The 20,501-nt window shown below is 40.6% G+C and overlaps 1 protein-coding gene across 5 annotated transcripts in view; it reads right to left on the bottom strand.

The window, feature by feature from the left end:
- The window catches only part of nalcn (sodium leak channel, non-selective), a 333,104-nt gene that overhangs the window by 257,873 nt on the left and 54,730 nt on the right, over nt 1–20,501 (bottom strand). For all 5 annotated transcript variants that reach the window (XM_061970749.2, XM_061970750.2, XM_072914538.1 and 2 more), the window contains 4 exons: nt 18,532–18,683; nt 18,313–18,455; nt 15,614–15,718; nt 12,229–12,315 (listed from right to left, as the gene is read on the bottom strand). In XM_061970749.2, the coding sequence (XP_061826733.1) occupies nt 12,229–12,315; nt 15,614–15,718; nt 18,313–18,455; nt 18,532–18,683 (487 nt within the window). The remainder of the gene's footprint in view (nt 1–12,228; nt 12,316–15,613; nt 15,719–18,312; nt 18,456–18,531; nt 18,684–20,501) is intronic.

Raw genomic sequence — 20,501 nt, 5'->3', positions numbered from 1 at the left:
AGGCCCACGGCACATTCTAAAAATACTATTAAAATAAACAAAAACATAACAAAAGTGACATAAAAAAGCTTAAAGGTTAAATGTAATTTAGAAAAAGTTGCAATGTTGACTAATAAAACAAAGCTGTTTTTTTTTCTTTCAAACTGTCATTGCTCAAAACATAATATTGAATCAAAATCAATGTTATTATGAATTATTGACCTATCCAAGGTTCCCATTACTTCACATCAAATATTCCACTAAGAAAAATATTTTTGGTGGAAGATTTTGCAAATTTGGTAAATAAATAACCCAAAAATTTATATTTTGTTGTTTTCTTACTGTACCAAAAATGAACCGAACCGTGACCTCTAAACCGAGGTACGTACCGAACCAAATTGTTTGGTTGAATGATTGCATCTTGAAGTGAGTGAGGCAAAATGAAGTGAACTACTTAGCTGCTACCAGCAGAGGCGCTGTTGCTGCTATATTCACACAATGCTGTGTTCAGTCATTTTGGCCATTGATATTCCGCTGAACACCGGCACTGAAGTGGGAGTTTAGAAAATTTAGAGAGAAATCGGTTATTGATTTCCAATTCCCATCCTCAATAATGCTTAACTGATCTGCACAAAACCTTGAAGGATTATAAAAGGTGTCTCTATCCGATTTTGATACAACTACTGGCCTGATATCAGCTAAAGAACAAGTATTGGATTTTAAGGGGCTACATCAAAAAATGTACAGTACTTGTGATAACTGCTGGACAGCCAGTTAACATCTAACTGTCCTCTAATGGCCACACATGGTTGGTCTTTTCTTGCATTTCAGTCAAGTCATTTAAAAAAACATGGTAGGCTATAGGCTACTAGGCGCTAGCAGCTACACAACAGCTTAGCACACAAGCTAGACATAAGTCGGCATCCTATTGACAATATTGCAGTCTTAAACACCAGATTTTCCAATATAAATAAGTATTAAATAATTATAGCTGCATATTACTAACAGGTACAAAATGTCCAAGGCAAATACATATCAGAAAATATCCAGTAACAAACGTGTCTGCATTTAACTTACTGGGGACTTTTGGAGAGGATGCAAACAGACAAAAAAAAAACAGGTTATAAAAGTGACTATGGAGCAAAATGTATGCAAAACGTGTCATGTCTGTGTAATCATGTTTTGTTTTGTTTAGTTGTTGGACTCTTTAGTTTCTGGCTTTTCACTCCCTTGTCTTGTTTCCATGGTTACCCATTAGTTTTCACCTGTCACGTCACGCACCTGTTTCACGTTTTGAGTCACGCACCTGTTTTCGTTAATCATGTAGGTAGTATTTAAGTTCATTGTTTTCAGTTCGTCGTGCCTGACGACATCCCCGTATTCATACCCCTGTCACACTCTGTCTACCTCTGCGCACTTCATGCCATGTCCAAGTAAGTTTTTTTTCTATTAATGCCACAGTTAGTGTTTTTGTTTAATTGTTCACAGTTTTTTGCCCCCGTGCAAGTCTTTTGTTTCGTTAGTCAAGTTTGTACATCCGCCTTGAGCGCGCTTTTTGTTCCTTTGAGTGTTATAAATAAATATGTATTCACCTTCACGCCATTGACCAGTCCAGCTTTACTTGCATCTCGGGAAAACAAACACACCATAGTCCACGTCTTGACAAAATGTATACCAAAACATATCCGATACATACTATCCAACCACAATGAAGTGCTTTAAATACAGATTAAGATCATCAAAGGTGCCCTTTAAGTAAATTAATTATTGTGGCCAGTAGGTGTTGCTTAAAAAAATTAAAAAAAAGGAAGAAAAAAAATAAAAATTAAATTACCACTCCACTTTAACTTAAAGACAGCATAAGCCCATCTAGAGTGTTGGTAATAAATAGGTTAGGGCACTAGTTCTCAATTTGTTTTCACCAAGTACCACCATAACGACCAACATTAAAATACAGTAGCATACTCAGCCTAAATATTTGTTAAAAGCAAGTATATTCAATATTTTTGGCCACTGTAATATTACACACAATACATAAACATCATCAACATCGATATTCCATATACAGTACATACAGGTAAAAGCCAGTAAATTAGAATATTTTGAAAAACTTGATTTATTTCAGTAATTGCATTCAAAAGGTGTAACTTGTACATTATATTTATTCATTGCACACAGACTGATGCATTCAAATGTTTATTTCATTTAATTTTGATGATTTGAAGTGGCAACAAATGAAAATCCAAAATTCCGTGTGTCACAAAATTAGAATATTACTTAAGGCTAATACAAAAAAGGGATTTTTAGAAATGTTGGCCAACTGAAAAGTATGAAAATGAAAAATATGAGCATGTACAATACTCAATACTTGGTTGGAGCTCCTTTTGCCTCAATTACTGCGTTAATGCGGCGTGGCATGGAGTCGATGAGTTTCTGGCACTGCTCAGGTGTTATGAGAGCCCAGGTTGCTCTGATAGTGGCCTTCAACTCTTCTGCGTTTTTGGGTCTGGCATTCTGCATCTTCCTTTTCACAATACCCCACAGATCTTCTATGAGGCTAAGGTCAGGGGAGTTGGCGGGCCAATTTAGAACAGAAATACCATGGTCCGTAAACCAGGCACGGGTAGATTTTGCGCTGTGTGCAGGCGCCAAGTCCTGTTGGAACTTGAAATCTCCATCTCCATAGAGCAGGTCAGCAGCAGGAAGCATGAAGTGCTCTAAAACTTGCTGGTAGACGGCTGCGTTGACCCTGGATCTCAGGAAACAGAGTGGACCGACACCAGCAGATGACATGGCACCCCAAACCATCACTGATGGTGGAAACTTTACACTAGACTTCAGGCAACGTGGATCCTGTGCCTCTCCTGTCTTCCTCCAGACTCTGGGACCTCGATTTCCAAAGGAAATGCAACATTTGCATGGTTGGGTGATGGTTTGGGGTGCCATGTCATCTGCTGGTGTCGGTCCACTCTGTTTCCTGAGATCCAGGGTCAACGCAGCCGTCTACCAGCAAGTTTTAGAGCACTTCATGCTTCCTGCTGCTGACCTGCTCTATGGAGATGGAGATTTCAAGTTCCAACAGGACTTGGCGCCTGCACACAGCGCAAAATCTACCCGTGCCTGGTTTACGGACCATGTTATTTCTGTTCTAAATTGGCCCGCCAACTCCCCTGACCTTAGCCCCATAGAAAATCTGTGGGGTATTGTGAAAAGGAAGATGCAGAATGCCAGACCCAAAAACGCAGAAGAGTTGAAGGCCACTATCAGAGCAACCTGGGCTCTCATAACACCTGAGCAGTGCCAGAAACTCATCGACTCCATGCCACGCCGCATTAACGCAGTAATTGAGGCAAAAGGAGCTCCAACCAAGTATTGAGTATTGTACATGCTCATATTTTTCACTTTCATACTTTTCAGTTGGCCAACATTTCTAAAAATCCCTTTTTTGTATTAGCCTTACACAATATTCTAATTTTGTGACACACGGAATTTTGGATTTTCATTTGTTGCCACTTCAAATCATCAAAATTAAATGAAATAAACATTTGAATGCATCAGTCTGTGTGCAATGAATAAATATAATGTACAAGTTACACCTTTTGAATGCAATTACTGAAATAAATCAAGTTTTTCAAAATATTCTAATTTACTGGCTTTTACCTGTATATACAGACTTCTTTGGCGTACCACGAGACGGAGCCCCACAGTTTGAGAAGTACTGGGTTAGGGTTTTTCAAACCTAGAAAACTTGTTTTCTAACATTCCACACCAAATAATAAAAGTATGTATAATTTGTGCTGATATCACATCAGATTGATATTGGAATTGTATCGGAAGTAAAACAATTGTATCAGTACACCCTAATTATAATTGCAAAAAGAAAAATCATTTTGGTGCCAATCCGGGATAAAAGAGGGCTTGTGTAATCAACAAAATGACAGAGGAGCAAATGAATCCCAGTGTGATTAAGGGTGACAATGGTAAAACTAAATAATAACATCCTCAGATGAGATATGGATAGATATTTGTTAAATTCGACAACAGAAACAAACAAGACGTTACGCAGTAAGAGCGTTCATGAATATGACTCACACTGTTTTTTTTTTCAGTCTAGACTGTAATCAGCCGGGGAAAATGTATACTGGACAGTATCATTAAACCCCACCTTCAAAATCTGAAAAGCAGGAGGTGGTAAAAAGCACAGCGGATATTATCAAGACCACAAGGCCGGGCCGTCAAGATTGCTCCTACTTTGATAGATCACAGAGCCTGTAAAGGTTTTCAATTCAACAGTGGCCATTCAGAGTTAAGGCCATATTGTGGTTTAATATATCGAACACAAGAACCACTTCAAGAGCTGTGCAAAGATAATATGACTCAGTTTTGAGGTGTAGAAGGAGTGCACTTCTTGGCAACAACCAGCAGAGGCGCACTTTTTTTGGAATTTTGCCTATTGTTCATAATCGTTATGAAAGACGTGACGATGGATGTTATTTTTAATTTTATGGCTTTCTAGATATTAAATAAAAGGCCGCTTACAATGGCGCTTATGGGAGCTGCACAATTCTGCCTATATAGCCCTTAAAAAAACCTTCAAACACTTTCCATTGAGGTTTTATATACATTATGTAAGTATATATGTCATACTTGCCAACCTTGAGACCTCCGATTTCAGGAGGTGGGGGGTGGGGGGCGTGGTCGGGGGTGGTTAAGAGGGGAGGAGTATATTTACAGCTAGAATTCACCAACTCGAGTATTTCATATATATATATATATATATATATATATATATACCGTATTTTCCGCACCATAAGCCGCCCTGGGTTATAAGCCGCGCCTTCAATGAACGGCATATTTCAAAACTTTGTCCACCTATAAGCCGCCCCGTGTTATAAGCCGCATCTAACTGCGCTAAAGGGAATGTCAAAAAAACAGTCAGATAGGTCAGTCAAACTTTAATAATATATTAAAAACCAGCGTGATGTGGGCGCGCATGGAGTCGTATATCAACATGGACGGAGCTGCGTGAAAAAAGCCACCCGGCCTCTTCGCGTAAACTTCCCTTAACCACTCGCTCATCTTTTCTTCATCCATCCATCCCTTCGAGTTAGCTTTTATGATGACGCCGGCTGGAAAGGTCTCTTTTGGCAAGGTCTTCCTTTTGAATATCACCATGGGTGGAAGTTTCTGGCCATTAGCATGGCAAGCTAGAACCACAGTGAAGGATGACTTCTCATTCCCTGTGGTGCGAATATTCACCGTACGTGCTCCCGTTGTATCCACAGTGCGGTTCACAGGAATATCAAAAGTCAGTGGAACCTCGTCCATGTTGATAATGTTCTCTGGCCGGATCTTTTTTTCAGCTATCTTGTTTTTACAATATGCACGGAAAGTAGCCAGCTTTTCTTGAAAGTCTTTAGGCAGTTGCTGTGAAATAGTAGTCCGTGTGCGGATGGAGAGATTGCGTCTTTTCATGAACCGGAAACCTGTCGCTTAGTAGGAGCCATTTTGTGGTCTTTACAGATGTAAACACACAAAGGAAATGAAACGTAATATCCGCGCGCTTCTTCTTCTTCTACGGGGGCGGGTGGTTGCTTACAGTAGAAGAAGAAGCGCTTCCTCTTCTATGGGGGCGGGTGCTTACCTTGGCGGTTGCTTGCCGTAGAAGAAGAAGCGCTTCCTCTTCTACGGGGAAAAAAGATGGCGGCTGTTTACCGTAGTTGCGAGACCTAAACTTTATGAAAATGAATCTTAATATTAATCCATATATAAAGCGCACCGGGTTATAAGCCGCACTGTCAGCTTTTGAGTAAATTTGTGGTTTTTAGGTGCGGCTAATAGTGCGGAAAATACGGTATATGAAATACTTGACTTGGTGAATTCTAGCTATATATATATTTATTTATTATATATATATAAATAAAAGAAATACTTGAATTTCAGTGTTCATTTATTTACACATATACACACACATAACACTCATCTCCTCATTGTTGTACTTGAAAGTACAATGCAATACAATTCCGGGGCAATGGCACCTATCAAATACACAGTAATGAAAACACAGTTGTTCTACTAACTGTACTGTGTGTTATGAGAGTAGAGTATGTGTGTGTGTGGCCCTTTAATAGGTGACAGCATGTGAGGTGAGTGACGTCAGTGAGTGTGTGGGCGAGAGAAGAGAGGGAGCGTAGCGTGAGTGCGGGGAGGGACTAGTTGGCTGTGTGCAAGCAATCAATAAAGCAAGATTTGCAACTAATCGCTGGACTCATCATTCACCCTAAAGTCGTCCGCTGTGGAGACCCACTGCCGGGTGAGGTGAAGGGTGTTGCCCCGAGCATACATCGGCCCTGGAGAAGTGTCTCCCCTACGCTCTTCGACTACGGTCTTTTCTTCTGCTTCGTCTCCTTGTGTGCACACACTGGACTCAGGTCCGCATGGAGCTGGAGGGGGCGTGGCCTCCAGCTCCGGCTGAATTCCGGGAGATTTTCGGGAGAAAATTTCTTCCGGGAGGTTTTCGGGAGATGCGCTGAATTTCGGGAGTCTCCCGGAAAATCCGGGAGGGTTGGCAAGTATGATGTATGTAATGTAGTAACGGGTACATTTATAATAACATTTACGTGTTTTGATCATTTTAAGGGGTGGGACCAAGCGTCTTTTCGTATCGTTCTCGTCATTTGATGGCTACTTGTTGGATTACCTCCTCAGACTTCTTCTGTCCAGGTGAGATGCATGATTTATGATCTACAATAAACTTCCAGGAGGCAAGAAAAGCAAGAAAGCAGCAGACCACTTGATGATGTAAACATAGGGACTAGAGATGCGCGGTTTGCGGGCACAACCGCGGAGTCCGCGGATTATCCGCGGATCGGGCGGATGAAATTTAAAAAAATTAGATTTTATCCGCGGGTCGGGTCGGGTGGTTGAAATAAAAAAAAATTAGATTTTAAATAGATTCAGGCGGGTGGCAGTTAAACCAATTCGGAAATATATATACATAGTTAAATGTTGTTACCCACATACGAAAAACGAGCAGGCACCTGCAGCATATGCCACAACAGAAGAAAAAAAAAAAAGAGATGGACACTTTTACGGAGCGGAGAAGGGACGCCTCGCCGGGGTCCGGGACCGAGGCCCCTTCCCCCGAGAGGGCCCCACCAGTAGCCGTAGCTGAGGCGATCCGCGAGAAGGGCCCGACGCACGTCCAGGGTCACCACCGCGCCCACTGCACCGACACCCCGCCTCGTCCGCCTTCGCCGCGGCCGGCGTCACGCGCAGCAGGTAAGCAGCTTACCTGACTGCCACCCCAGTGGCCGGGGGCTCGTAACAGGGGTCACTCCGCGCGCTCCGCCCGCGCAGCTTACCTGCCCACCACCCCTGTTGCCGGGGGCGCGTAACAGGGGTCACTCCGCGCGCAGTGCGCTCACGAAAGGGGTGGGGCTCACCCTGGTTGATATAGACAGCAGCTAGGACGGTGGCCATGGAAGTTGGAACCCGCTAAGGAGTGTGTAACAACCCACCTGCCGAATCAACTAGCCCTGAAAATGGATGGCGCTGGAGCGTCGGGCCCATATACCCGGCCGTCGCCGGCAGCGAGACGCGCTTGGAGGTGCGCTCAGCGCGGCTCCCATATGATTGCGCACTGGTGTGCGTCTGGGTCGTGACAGCGTGGCACGCGAATGTCTGTGCTGCATTGGATCAGTCTCCTTTCTTTAACAGGCAAAAGCTTTATAACCTCACTAATGCCTTGCATCGTCTATATTAGATATATAACAACGGGCGGGTGCGGGCGGATGCGGTTCTGATCAAATGTTAGATCGGGTGGATTGCGGATGGTTGACGACTTTCTGATGCGGATGAAATAATTGCCTATCCGCGCATCTCTAATAGGGACACAAGCTTGTAATCACGGCGCCGCTATAAATAGTTTGTCTGTGTTAGCGCTTATAATAACAATATCACTAATACTTGGTCAATATTCTTTCTTTCTTTAGTTTATTTGGAACATGAACACACTTACATCATAATACATCACACAATTTCATATCATTTCATTTTACATCCTGCCCGAAAAGGAGTAGGAAGAAGCAAAGCTTATTTAATCCTACCCCTTTCCCACTTCAAGCGTTTACAAATATATAGAATCATTTACTGACCTTTTTATATAATAAAATAACATCTATGAATTAGTATACAACAGTTTTGTAATATGTAATTAATTAATTAATTAATTCAGTCATTATTAACATACTGAGATGAAGAATATCTTATTTTCAATAAGGTTGAAAGTATTTCTCATAATTCTTCTTTTTTGTACTCTGTAAGCACTATTATTTTGAGCAACCTCTTAAACTGGATCATATCAGTACAATTTTTAACTTCTTTACTTAATCCATTCCATCATTTAATTCCACATACTGATATGCTAAAAGTTCTAAGTGTTGTACGTGCATATAAATGTTTTAAATTATTTTTTCCTCTATGGTTATATTTCTCCTCTTTAGTTGAGAAGAATTGTTGTACATTCTTTGGTAGCAGGTTATAGTTTGCTTTGTACATCATTTTAGCTGTTTGCAATTTTACCAAATCACCAAACTTTAATATTTCTGACTTAATAAATAAATGTTCTCTATATCCAACATGATGTATTATTCTAACTGATCTTTTTTGTAACACGGTTAGCGAATGTAGCGCACATTTGTAGTTATTTCCCCATATTTCTGCACAATAACTCAGATATGGTGGATATGGTATATTCAAGTCATGAAATGTAAATGGAGTATTGTTGGTGCTTTTTGAATGGATATTTATCGGATTTTGTGGGCGAAATAGAGGGCCGCCCATTGGCTCCGCTGTAAGCGGAATCTTATTTACAAGTTAGAATGCATTAAAAAAAAATCAATTTATCGTCATGTCTTTCATAATGATTGTGAACAATAGGCAACAACAAAAAAAAGTGCAGTTCCCCTTTAAGACGCCGGGTGCATTCTCTACAAATGCAAATAACTGCCAGGGTCTGTAATTGGCACAGGGTCAAAAACCATTGGCATCAACAGCTGGCAACCTCCTGATACTGTATATGTTTCTTTTAAAGTTGGCACTGGCTGCAATTGAAGCCTCATTAGTAGTCAGCATCAATGAGTTTTATCCACCTTTGCATACACTTTAAAATATTTGCACTACTAATCTGTATAATGTGGTAAAGTCATGCGTGTTACACGTACACGTACTCAACGGCGCTTTAATTACTGGCTCATCAGTTTGCTTCTTAACGCTATTTCAACATTAGTTCAGTTGCTGTTGTGTTGTGCAATATATATGTTACTACATTAGCATGTGGTTAAAAAAGAGCTACATTGACATTACCATTTTCTTATGCACTCTGAAACAATATTAACAACATACAGGTAAAAGCCAGTAAATTAGAATATTTTGAAAAACTTGATTTATTTCAGTAATTGCATTCAAAAGGTGTAACTTGTACATTATATTTATTCATTGCACACAGACTGATGCATTCAAATGTTTATTTCATTTAATTTTGATGATTTGAAGTGGCAACAAATGAAAATCCAAAATTCCGTGTGTCACAAAATTAGAATATTACTTAAGGCTAATACAAAAAAGGGATTTTTAGAAATGTTGGCCAACTGAAAAGTATGAAAATGAAAAATATGAGCATGTACAATACTCAATACTTGGTTGGAGCTCCTTTTGCCTCAATTACTGCGTTAATGCGGCGTGGCATGGAGTCGATGAGTTTCTGGCACTGCTCAGGTGTTATGAGAGCCCAGGTTGCTCTGATAGTGGCCTTCAACTCTTCTGCGTTTTTGGGTCTGGCATTCTGCATCTTCCTTTTCACAATACCCCACAGATTTTCTATGGGGCTAAGGTCAGGGGAGTTGGCGGGCCAATTTAGAACAGAAATACCATGGTCCGTAAACCAGGCACGGGTAGATTTTGCGCTGTGTGCAGGCGCCAAGTCCTGTTGGAACTTGAAATTTCCATCTCCATAGAGCAGGTCAGCAGCAGGAAGCATGAAGTGCTCTAAAACTTGCTGGTAGACGGCTGCGTTGACCCTGGATCTCAGGAAACAGAGTGGACCGACACCAGCAGATGACATGGCACCCCAAACCATCACCCAACCATGCAAATTTTGCATTTCCTTTGGAAATCGAGGTCCCAGAGTCAGGAGAAAGACAGGAGAGGCCCAGGATCCACGTTGCCTGAAGTCTAGTGTAAAGTTTCCACCATCAGTGATGGTTTGGGGTGCCATGTCATCTGCTGGTGTCGGTCCACTCTGTTTCCTGAGATCCAGGGTCAACGCAGCCGTCTACCAGCAAGTTTTAGAGCACTTCATGCTTCCTGCTGCTGACCTGCTCTATGGAGATGGAGATTTCAAGTTCCAACAGGACTTGGCGCCTGCACACAGCGCAAAATCTACCCGTGCCTGGTTTACGGACCATGGTATTTCTGTTCTAAATTGGCCCGCCAACTCCCCTGACCTTAGCCCCATAGAAAATCGGTGGGGTATTGTGAAAAGGAAGATGCAGAATGCCAGACCCAAAAACGCAGAAGAGTTGAAGGCCACTATCAGAGCAACCTGGGCTCTCATAACACCTGAGCAGTGCCAGAAACTCATCGACTCCATGCCACGCCGCATTAACGCAGTAATTGAGGCAAAAGGAGCCCCAACCAAGTATTGAGTATTGTACATGCTCATATTTTTCATTTTCATACTTTTCAGTTGGCCAACATTTCTAAAAATCCCTTTTTTGTATTAGCCTTAAGTAATATTCTAATTTTGTGACACACGGAATTTTGGATTTTCATTTGTTGCCACTTCAAATCATCAAAATTAAATGAAATAAACATTTGAATGCATCAGTCTGTGTGCAATGAATAAATATAATGTACAAGTTACACCTTTTGAATGCAATTACTGAAATAAATCAAGTTTTTCAAAATATTCTAATTTACTGGCTTTTACCTGTATATATATATATATATATATATATATATATATATAAGAAATACTTGACGTTCAGTGAATTCTAGCTATATATATATATGTATATATATATATATATTTATTTATTTTATTATATATATATATATATATATATATATATATATATATATATATATATATATATATACATGTATATATATATTTATTTATTTATTTTTTTTATTTATTATTATTATATGTATATACCGGTATATATATATATATATATATATATATATATATATATATATATATATATATATATATATATATATATATATAAAATAAATACTTGAATTTCAGTGTTCATTTATTTACACATATACACACACATAACACTCATCTACTCATTGTTGAGTTAAGGGTTGAATTGTCCATCCTTGTTCTATTCTCTGTCACTATTTTTCGAACCATGCTGAACACCCTCTCTGAAGTGCTTTCATCAAATGCACTAGATGGCAGTATTGTCCTGTTTAAGAGTGTCACGACATTGCTGTTTACGGCAGACGAACTGCTTTACGGTATACAAAAAAGTGACTGTTGTTGTTATGTGTTGTTGCCACGCTGGGAGGACATTAATGAAACTGCCTAACAATAAACCCACATAAGAAACCAAGAACTCGCCCTCCATCATTCTATAGTTATAACGTGATTGGGCAGGTACGCTGTTTTATATTGTGGAGGACCTGAGTCCGCCTGAATTTCGGGAGATTTTCGGGAGAAAATTTGTCCCGGGAGGTTTTCGGGAGAGGCGCTGATATTTCGGGAGTCTCCCGGAAAATCCGGGAGGGTTGGCAAGTATGGGTAAGAGTCATTCAAATAACTATAACATATAGAACATGCTATACGTTTACCAAACAATCTGTCACTCCTAATCGCTAAATCCCATGAAATCTTATACGTCTAGTCTCTTACGTGAATGAGATCAATAATATTATAATGTGTTAATCATTTCACACATAAGTCGCTCTTGAGTATAAGTCGCACCCCCGGCCAAACTATGAAAAAAACTGCGACTTATAGTCCGAAAAATATGGTATGTATATATATATATATATATATATATGTAAACTACTCAGGAAGAGTCAAATTATTGAACAAAATAAACCATATAATTTAAAAAATGGATGAAACAACAACAGCACAAAATAATAGTGACATGACGTCAACATTTCATCTATGCATGCGTGTGAGTGTACACAAACAGCATGGAAAACAATTGTGTGTAGCAGTTTTACCTGGAGGCAGGCGGGCGCTCGGCCATGTGGTTTGTTGACGTCCACTGCTACAAGCTGCCATCCCCCGGCAGCGTCTTCGTGGAACATCTGCGGCACAGGGACACCACATGAGAACCCCTCCATATAAATAAATAAAAACACACGGCATTACGGATAAAGAGCTAACATTTCGACATTAATGCCATTTATCAAAACAACAGAGGACCTTACCAATACAATGGATGCAAAACAGTGTGCAGCTGCAGTGTTGAAGGACCTAACAAAAGCATTTGATGCTATTATTCCTAATATCTTAATTAACAAGTTACAACGGTACAACATCAGAAGGTTGGTGTTGAACTGAGTAAGAAGCTACTTAACCAACAGGGAGCAATACGCAAAGCGAACACGAGTCTACAGCTCTAAATACAGTATGTCTTGCGGAATACCCCAGAGATCAATACTGGGACCAAAATGGTTTAATTTCTATATAAACGACGTATGTAAAGTCACAAAGGACTTAAAGTTACTATTATTTGCAGATTATACGACCACATTTTGTTCAGGATGAGAACACACACACACACACACACACACACACACACACACACACACACACACACACACACACACACACACACACACACGCACACAATCACACACATGCACACACACGCACGCACTGTTCTCCCGAAATGTGTTTGTCATTCTTGTTTGGTGTGGATTCCCAGTGTGGCGCATATTTCTAACAGTATTAAAGTTTTTTTTTTATACGGGCACCCTCAGTGTAACCTGTATCAATGAAGATCAAGTATGCGTTGCATTCACTTGTGTGTGCGTGCCAAGTGGCGTAGTGGGTAGAGCAACCGTGCCAGAAACCTGAGGGTTGCAGGTTCGCTCCCCGCCTCTTACCATCCAAAAATCGCTGCCGTTGTGTCCTTGGGCAGGACACTTCACCCTTTGCCCCCGGTGCCACTCACACCGGTGAATTGAATGATGAATGATAGGTGGTGGTCGGAGGGGCCGTTGGCGCAAATTGCAGCCACGCTTCCGTCAGTCTACCCCAGGGCAGCTGTGGCTATGAAAGTAGCTTACCACCACCAGGTGTGAATGATTGATGGGTTCTACATGTAAAGCGACTTTGGGTACTTAGAAAAGCGCTATATAAATCCCAGTTATTGTTATTATTATTATTATGTGACTGGGCCAGCACTCGTTGGACTGGACGAAGAGGGGACGTGACGATTTTCGGGAGGGGCATTGAAATATGGGAGTCTCCCGGGAGGGTTGGCAAGTATGAGAATTAGCGGTGAATGCAGCACCGCCGCTGTATATAATTTGCGGGCCAGCTCTAGTGTTAATTTGATATCGCCTCAAGGGCCAAGTGAAATTATACGGCCCGCGGGCTGGAGTTTGACACCCATGATCTTATTCATCTCTTAATGCTAATCACAACTTATTTACTAATGACAACTCTGATTATTTCTTTGTTCATTGAATTTGTTTGTGCTCCAATTTGAGTACAGAAAGTGAACAAGTGTGTTAGACATTGCCATGAGGGTTGAAAGGGATGAAACAACTTCATACAGCATCTGTGGTCCCCCAAAAGAGCTGAGGGCATCACAAGCACAGACTCATAAAGAGAATTACATCTATTAAATAGAGTGTGCGCCCTCACGGTCCTTCCACCAGTATTAAAAAGAAAAAAGAAAAAGTGCTGTATCACCAATGAAAGTCCAAACATTTGACAAATACACTATATTGCACCACCATCCTAACAACAGCAAAAATTGACAAACACCTACCTTATTGGTTTGAATGCAGGTCACCTCTGCAGTATTTTTACCTGTAGCATACCTGCCAACTTTTGAAATCAGAAAAACCTAGTAGCCATGGTCCAAGGGCCGCAGGCCCCGGTAGGTCCAGGACAAAGTCTTGGTGGAGGGTTCAGGGCTTCGCCCCCCGACGCAAAATGATTATTAGCATTCAGACAGGTTAAAATGTTGCTAAAACCATCACTTTTCTATCAGTCACAGTGACTTTTCAAAACAAAAATATTACAGCAAAAATCATATGGGTTGATTGACATGTTTATTCTGTAAGCTAACTTCAATAGTTTGAAATTATTTTGACAGTTAATGCCAGTTATCCTGTCAACCTTTCACAAGACTTCAATTTGTTAATTGAAAGTATAAACAGTATAAACACTTTTTACAGTAAACAAATGGTAAAACAGTACTAAACAATTCCATAAAAAAAAAAATTGGTGTCATTATTAACTTTCTGTCCAAGCTTGTATAATCTACTGCCTTGTTCAATTGTAAAAAATATTCTGTGCCTAAAATTCACATTTCTATCACAATTATCATACTGTAAACATGGTAAGCTAACTTCATTAAAATTAATAGTCCTGTCAATAGCATGGAATTACAATTCAAATGTAGTTTTTTTGTAAGCCTTTCAAAAGAATTCAAAATATGAAAAATTAATGAAAATTAATTGAAGCCATCAGACACTTGAAAAGTGGCACATCACATCTCTAATGTAATCATTTGAACTTTTCAACAGAAATAGCACTGCAAAAATATTAAGGACATACTTCTGTATTTTGGTAGTTATGCTGTCAACATTTAACAAGATTTCTTCAACTTGGACTTGAAAGCATAAATAGTATAAACACTTTTAACAGTATGTCGTGCTGTGAAATACAGCCGACAGGATTGCGCACCAAACACGAAGCAAGGCCAAAGCGCATGCATGCTGCAGGAGAACAAAGGACTTCTTTCATTTAAGGTTTGTGATAAACCATCAAACTCATTCGTTAAAAGGACTCTATAGTAATATAAAGCGAATTTTTCTGGACATTATCATGCAAGAAATGTTTATTTTTGGGACCGCGATCACCGCGTAATGATTTTTAAAGGTTGCATTACAAACATTTAACTGTCCCATGTGATCAGCCAGTGCGATTGGAAGTCCATGCTCAATTATTGCCTCCGTAAATAAAACTTCGGCATTTATCACATCCAAAGAATCTGTTTGGGCGACGAAAAACGTTGAAAGTTTTCCACTTGTATCGCTAGCAACGGCATTAGACTTGTGTTTTTTTGTCCCAACGTGGTCTTTTACATCGCTAATTCCTCCGTGTCCGATCGAAAAATCTTGTCTGCACAAGGTGCAATTCGCGTAGTTTTCACCCTTTTTTTTTTTTTTAATTAATGAAAAACCGTATTTTTTATCACTGCAACCGTAACCCGGAATAGGTTGATGAAAACCGTACGAATTACGGGAAAACCGGAGTAGTTGGCAGGTATGCTGTAGCCATTGGTGGTTTTATATATCTTATATTAGATGGCGACAGTACGTTTCAATTTTCAATATGACATTTGTCACTCTTTATCTTTACCTGCGTTGTAGCTGTGGACGTTGTGCTGCTCCTGGACCCCCACATCTGCTGGAACTGCACTCTGATTTCAGCAAAGGTCTCGATGATGACGGCGATGAACACATTCTGAAAGAGAGACACGAGTGTGAACCAGCATTCATTGAGACAAAAGCAAAAAAAACTTCATTTCCAAGCTACATCCTAATCGATGACAAGCCTTACACTTTGGCACAGATGCCAAATAAGCCACTGATGTTAAAGGGGAACATTATCAGCAGACCTATGTAAGCGTCAATATACAGGTAAAAGCCAGTAAATTAGAATATTTTGAAAAACTTGATTTATTTCAGTAATTGCATTCAAAAGGTGTAACTTGTACATTATATTTATTCATTGCACACAGCGGGTAGATTTTGCGCTGTGTGCAGGCGCCAAGTCCTGTTGGAACTTGAAATCTCCATCTCCATAGAGCAGGTCAGCAGCAGGAAGCATGAAGTGCTCTAAAACTTGCTGGTAGACCATGCAAATTTTGCATTTCCTTTGGAAATCGAGGTCCCAGAGTCTGGAGGAAGACAGGAGAGGCACAGGATCCACGTTGCCTGAAGTCTAGTGTAAAGTTTCCACCATCAGTGATGGTTTGGGGTGCCATGTCATCTGCTGGTGTCGGTCCACTCTGTTTCCTGAGATCCAGGGTCAACGCAGCCGTCTACCAGCAAGTTTTAGAGCACTTCATGCTTCCTGCTGCTGACCTGCTCTATGGAGATGGAGATTTCAAGTTCCAACAGGACTTGGCGCCTGCACACAGCGCAAAATCTACCCGTGCCTGGTTTACGGACCATGGTATTTCTGTTCTAAATTGGCCCGCCAACTCCCCTGACCTTAGCCCCATAGAAAATCTGTGGGGTATTGTGAAAAGGAAGATGCAGAATGCCAGACCCAAAAACGCAGAAGAGTTGAAGGCCACTATCAGAGCAACCTGGGCTCTCATAACACCTGAGCAGTGCCAGAAACTCATCGACTCCATGCCACGCCGCATTAACGCAGTAATTGAGGCAAAAGGAGCTCCAACCAAGTATTGAGTATTGTACATGCTCATATTTTTCATTTTCATACTTTTCAGTTGACCAACATTTCTAAAAATCCCTTTTTTGTATTAGCCTTAAGTAATATTCAAATTTTGTGACACACGGAATTTTGGATTTTCATTTGTTGCCACTTCAAATCATCAAAATTAAATGAAATAAACATTTGAATGCATCAGTCTGTGTGCAATGAATAAATATAATGTACAAGTTACACCTTTTGAATGCAATTACTGAAATAAATCAAGTTTTTCAAAATATTCTAATTTACTGGCTTTTACCTGTATACCTTGATGTTGCAGAAAAAAGACCATATATTTTTTTAACCGATTTCCGAACTCTAAATGGGTGAATTTTGGCGAATTAAACGCCTTTCTAATATTCGCTCTCGGAGCGATGACGTCACAACGTGGCGTCACATCGGGAAGCAATCCGCCATTTTCTCAAACACCGAGTCAAATCAGCTCTGTTATTTTCCGTTTTTTCGACTGTTTTTCCGTACCTTGGAGACATCATGCCTCGTCGGTGTGTTGTCGGAGGGTGTAACAACACCAACAGGGACTGATTCAAGTTGCACCAGTGGCCCAAAGATGCGAAAGTGGCAAGAAATTGGACGTTTGTTCCACACACTTTACCGACGAAAGCTATGCTACGACAGAGATGGCAAGAATGTGTGGATATCCTGCGACACTCAAAGCAGATGCAACGATAAAGTCAAAGAAATCTGCCGCCAGACCCCCATTGAATCTGCCGGAGTGTGTGAGCAATTCAGGGACAAAGGACCTCGGTAGCACGGCACAACAGTGGCAGTTTGTTACCGCAGTCGAGCGAGCTAAACCCCCTATCGACCCTAGCGTCCCTGGCCTGCTGACATCAACTCCAAAACTGGACAGATCAGCTTTCAGGAAAAGAGAGCGGATGAGGGTATGTCTACAGAATATATTAATTGATGAAAACTGGGCTGTCTGCACTCTCAAAGTGCATGTTGTTGCCAAATGTATTTCATATGCTGTAAACCTAGTTCATAGTTGTTAGTTTCCTTTAATGCCAAACAAACACATACCAATCGTTGGTTAGAAGGCGATCGCCGAATTCGTCCTCGCTTTCTCCCGTGTCGCTGGCTGTCATGTCGTTTTCGTCGGTTTCGCATGCATACGGTTCAAACCGATATGGCTCAATAGCTTCAGTTTCTTCTTCAATTTGGTTTTCGCTACCTGCCTCCACACTACAACCATCCGTTTCAATACATGCGTAATCTGTTGAATCGCTTAAGCCGCTGAAATCCGAGTCTGAATCCGAGCTGATGTCGCTTTAGCTTGCTGTTCTTTCCGCCATGTTTCTTTGTGTTGGCTTCACTATGTGACGTCACAGGAAAATGGACGGGTGGTTAAAATCAGGCACTTTGAAGCTTTTTTTAGGGATATTGCGTGATGGGTAAAATTTTGAAAAAAACTTCGAAAAATATAATAAGCCACTGGGAACTGATTTTTAATGGTTTTTAACAATTCTGAAATTGTGATAATGTTCCCCTTTAAAACCAAAAGTGGCATTTAGTGATCTTTGATCATCATCGGCCACGCCGAGGGAAGCAGAGCAATGGAGATCATAAAAAAATATAAGAGAACACAAAGCTCTAACCTTCACGAGCCACGCCAAGAAGAAAATGAGAGTTATAAAATAGAAGTAGGAACGCCAGCGAGGGAAACTGTCAATGGCTCTGTACATGAGGAACACCCAACCTTCCTGAGAGGCTGCTTCATATACAGTAAAGATGCTTGTCCCTACGAAAAAAAACAAGAGAAACAGTGTTAGCATCAGTCCAGGACTCACGTATAATTCACATGCCATGACGTCTACCCAGCTCATTGAAGCCGCTGTAACCGAGCTCCTGTCTGCTGAGGCCCAGTTCTTCCAGGTCCACGCACTTGAAGCCCAAGGGACACTGGTAGCCCTCGCCATCGGGGGAGCAGTGGGTGTCGGGGATGGCCAGGCTGTTCCATGTCACATTGCTGAACAAATGAACAAACAACTGCAGCTGTCGTACACCCACATAACATATTCATGCATTCTGATATGCAAGTACAGCACACTTGCCAACCTTGAGACCTCCGATTTCGGGAGGTGGGGGGAAGGGGTGGGGGTGGGCGTGGTCGGGGTGGGACAGGGGCGTGGTTAAAAGGGGAGGAGTAATATATATATATATATATATATATAGGCAACAGCCTAAGAAAAGTATTCAACAAGAACAACATTAAATTGAGCTACAGCTGTATGAACAATATACGACAAATTATCTCAAACCACAACAAAACAATTGCAAATGAGCCGTCGGCCCCCAGACAGAGCGACCCCAAAACCAACAGAGGCTGCAACTGCCGCAAGAAACCTGATTTGCCCTCTCAACGGGGGGTGCTTACAAACATCAGTTGTCTACCAATCTAAGGTAACACGCAAGGACATTAACACATCCGACACATATGTAGGATTAACCGAGGGAGAGTTTAAAACCAGATGGAACAATCACAAGGCTTCTTTCAGGAACCAAAACCTGCGGAATACCACAGAACTCAGCAAACACATTTGGGACCTCAAAGACAATAATGTTGAATATTCAATAACATGGCAAATTCTTGCATCCAGCACACCTTACAATAGTGGTAATAAAAGATGCAACCTATGCTTGAAAGAGAAACTGTTTATCATATACCGTCCAGACCTGTCATCCCTCAACAAGCGCAGCGAAATTGTATCAGCATGCCGCCACAGACGGAAACACCTCCTAGGTAACACATGAGCCAATCACCACGCCCCTACGCCAGCCTGTACCCACCCACTCTGTGCCCTATATAAACCATGGTATGCGAATGCTCCCATTAAAATCTCCTGATGATTGAGGGAACCCCCTCATGAAACAGGCCTGTAGAGATGAAGTAGTCTTGTGATTTTTTTCCCCACACATATATATATATGTGGGCTTTGTACAGAGGATGTCGTTGTGGCTTGTGCAGCCCTTTGAGACACTTGTGATTTAGGGCTATATAAATAAAGATTGATTGATTGATTGATTGATTGATTGATATATATATATATATATATATATATATATATATATATATATATATAAGAAATACTTGACGTTCAGTGATATCTAGCTATATATATATATATATATATATATATATATATATATATATATATATATATATATATTTATTTATTATATATGTATATATATATATATATATATATATATATATATATATATATATATATATATATATATATATATATATATATATATATATATAAAATAAATACTTGAATTTCAGTGTTCATTACATATGCACACACATAACACTCATCTACTCATTGTTGAGTTAAGGGTTGAATTGTCCATCCTTGTTCTATTCTCTGTCATTATTTTTCGAACCATGCTGAACACCCTCTCTGATGATACATTGCTGTGTGGCACGCACAAAAGTGCTTTCAGCAAATGCACTAGATGGCAGTATTGTCCTGTTTAAGAGTGTCACAACATTGCTGTTTACGGCAGACGAACTGCTTTACGGTATACAAAAAAGTGACTGCTGTTGTTGTGTGTTGTTGCCACGCTGGGAGGACGTTAATGAAACTGCCTAACAATAAACCCACATAAGAACCCAAGAACTCGCCCTCCATCATTCTATAGTTATAACGTGATTGGGCAGGTACGCTTTTTTATATTGTGGAGGACCTGAGTCCGCCTGAATTTCGGGAGATTTTCGGGAGAAAATTTGTCCCGGGAGGTTTTCGGGAGAGGCGCTGAATTTCGGGAGTCTCCCGGAAAA

This window comes from Nerophis lumbriciformis, linkage group LG13, assembly GCF_033978685.3.
Source record: "Nerophis lumbriciformis linkage group LG13, RoL_Nlum_v2.1, whole genome shotgun sequence".
Classification (NCBI taxonomy): Eukaryota; Metazoa; Chordata; class Actinopteri; order Syngnathiformes; family Syngnathidae; genus Nerophis; species Nerophis lumbriciformis.
The sequence above is the reverse complement of the archived record's forward strand: the minus strand, read 5'-3'. Positions and strand labels throughout refer to the sequence as shown.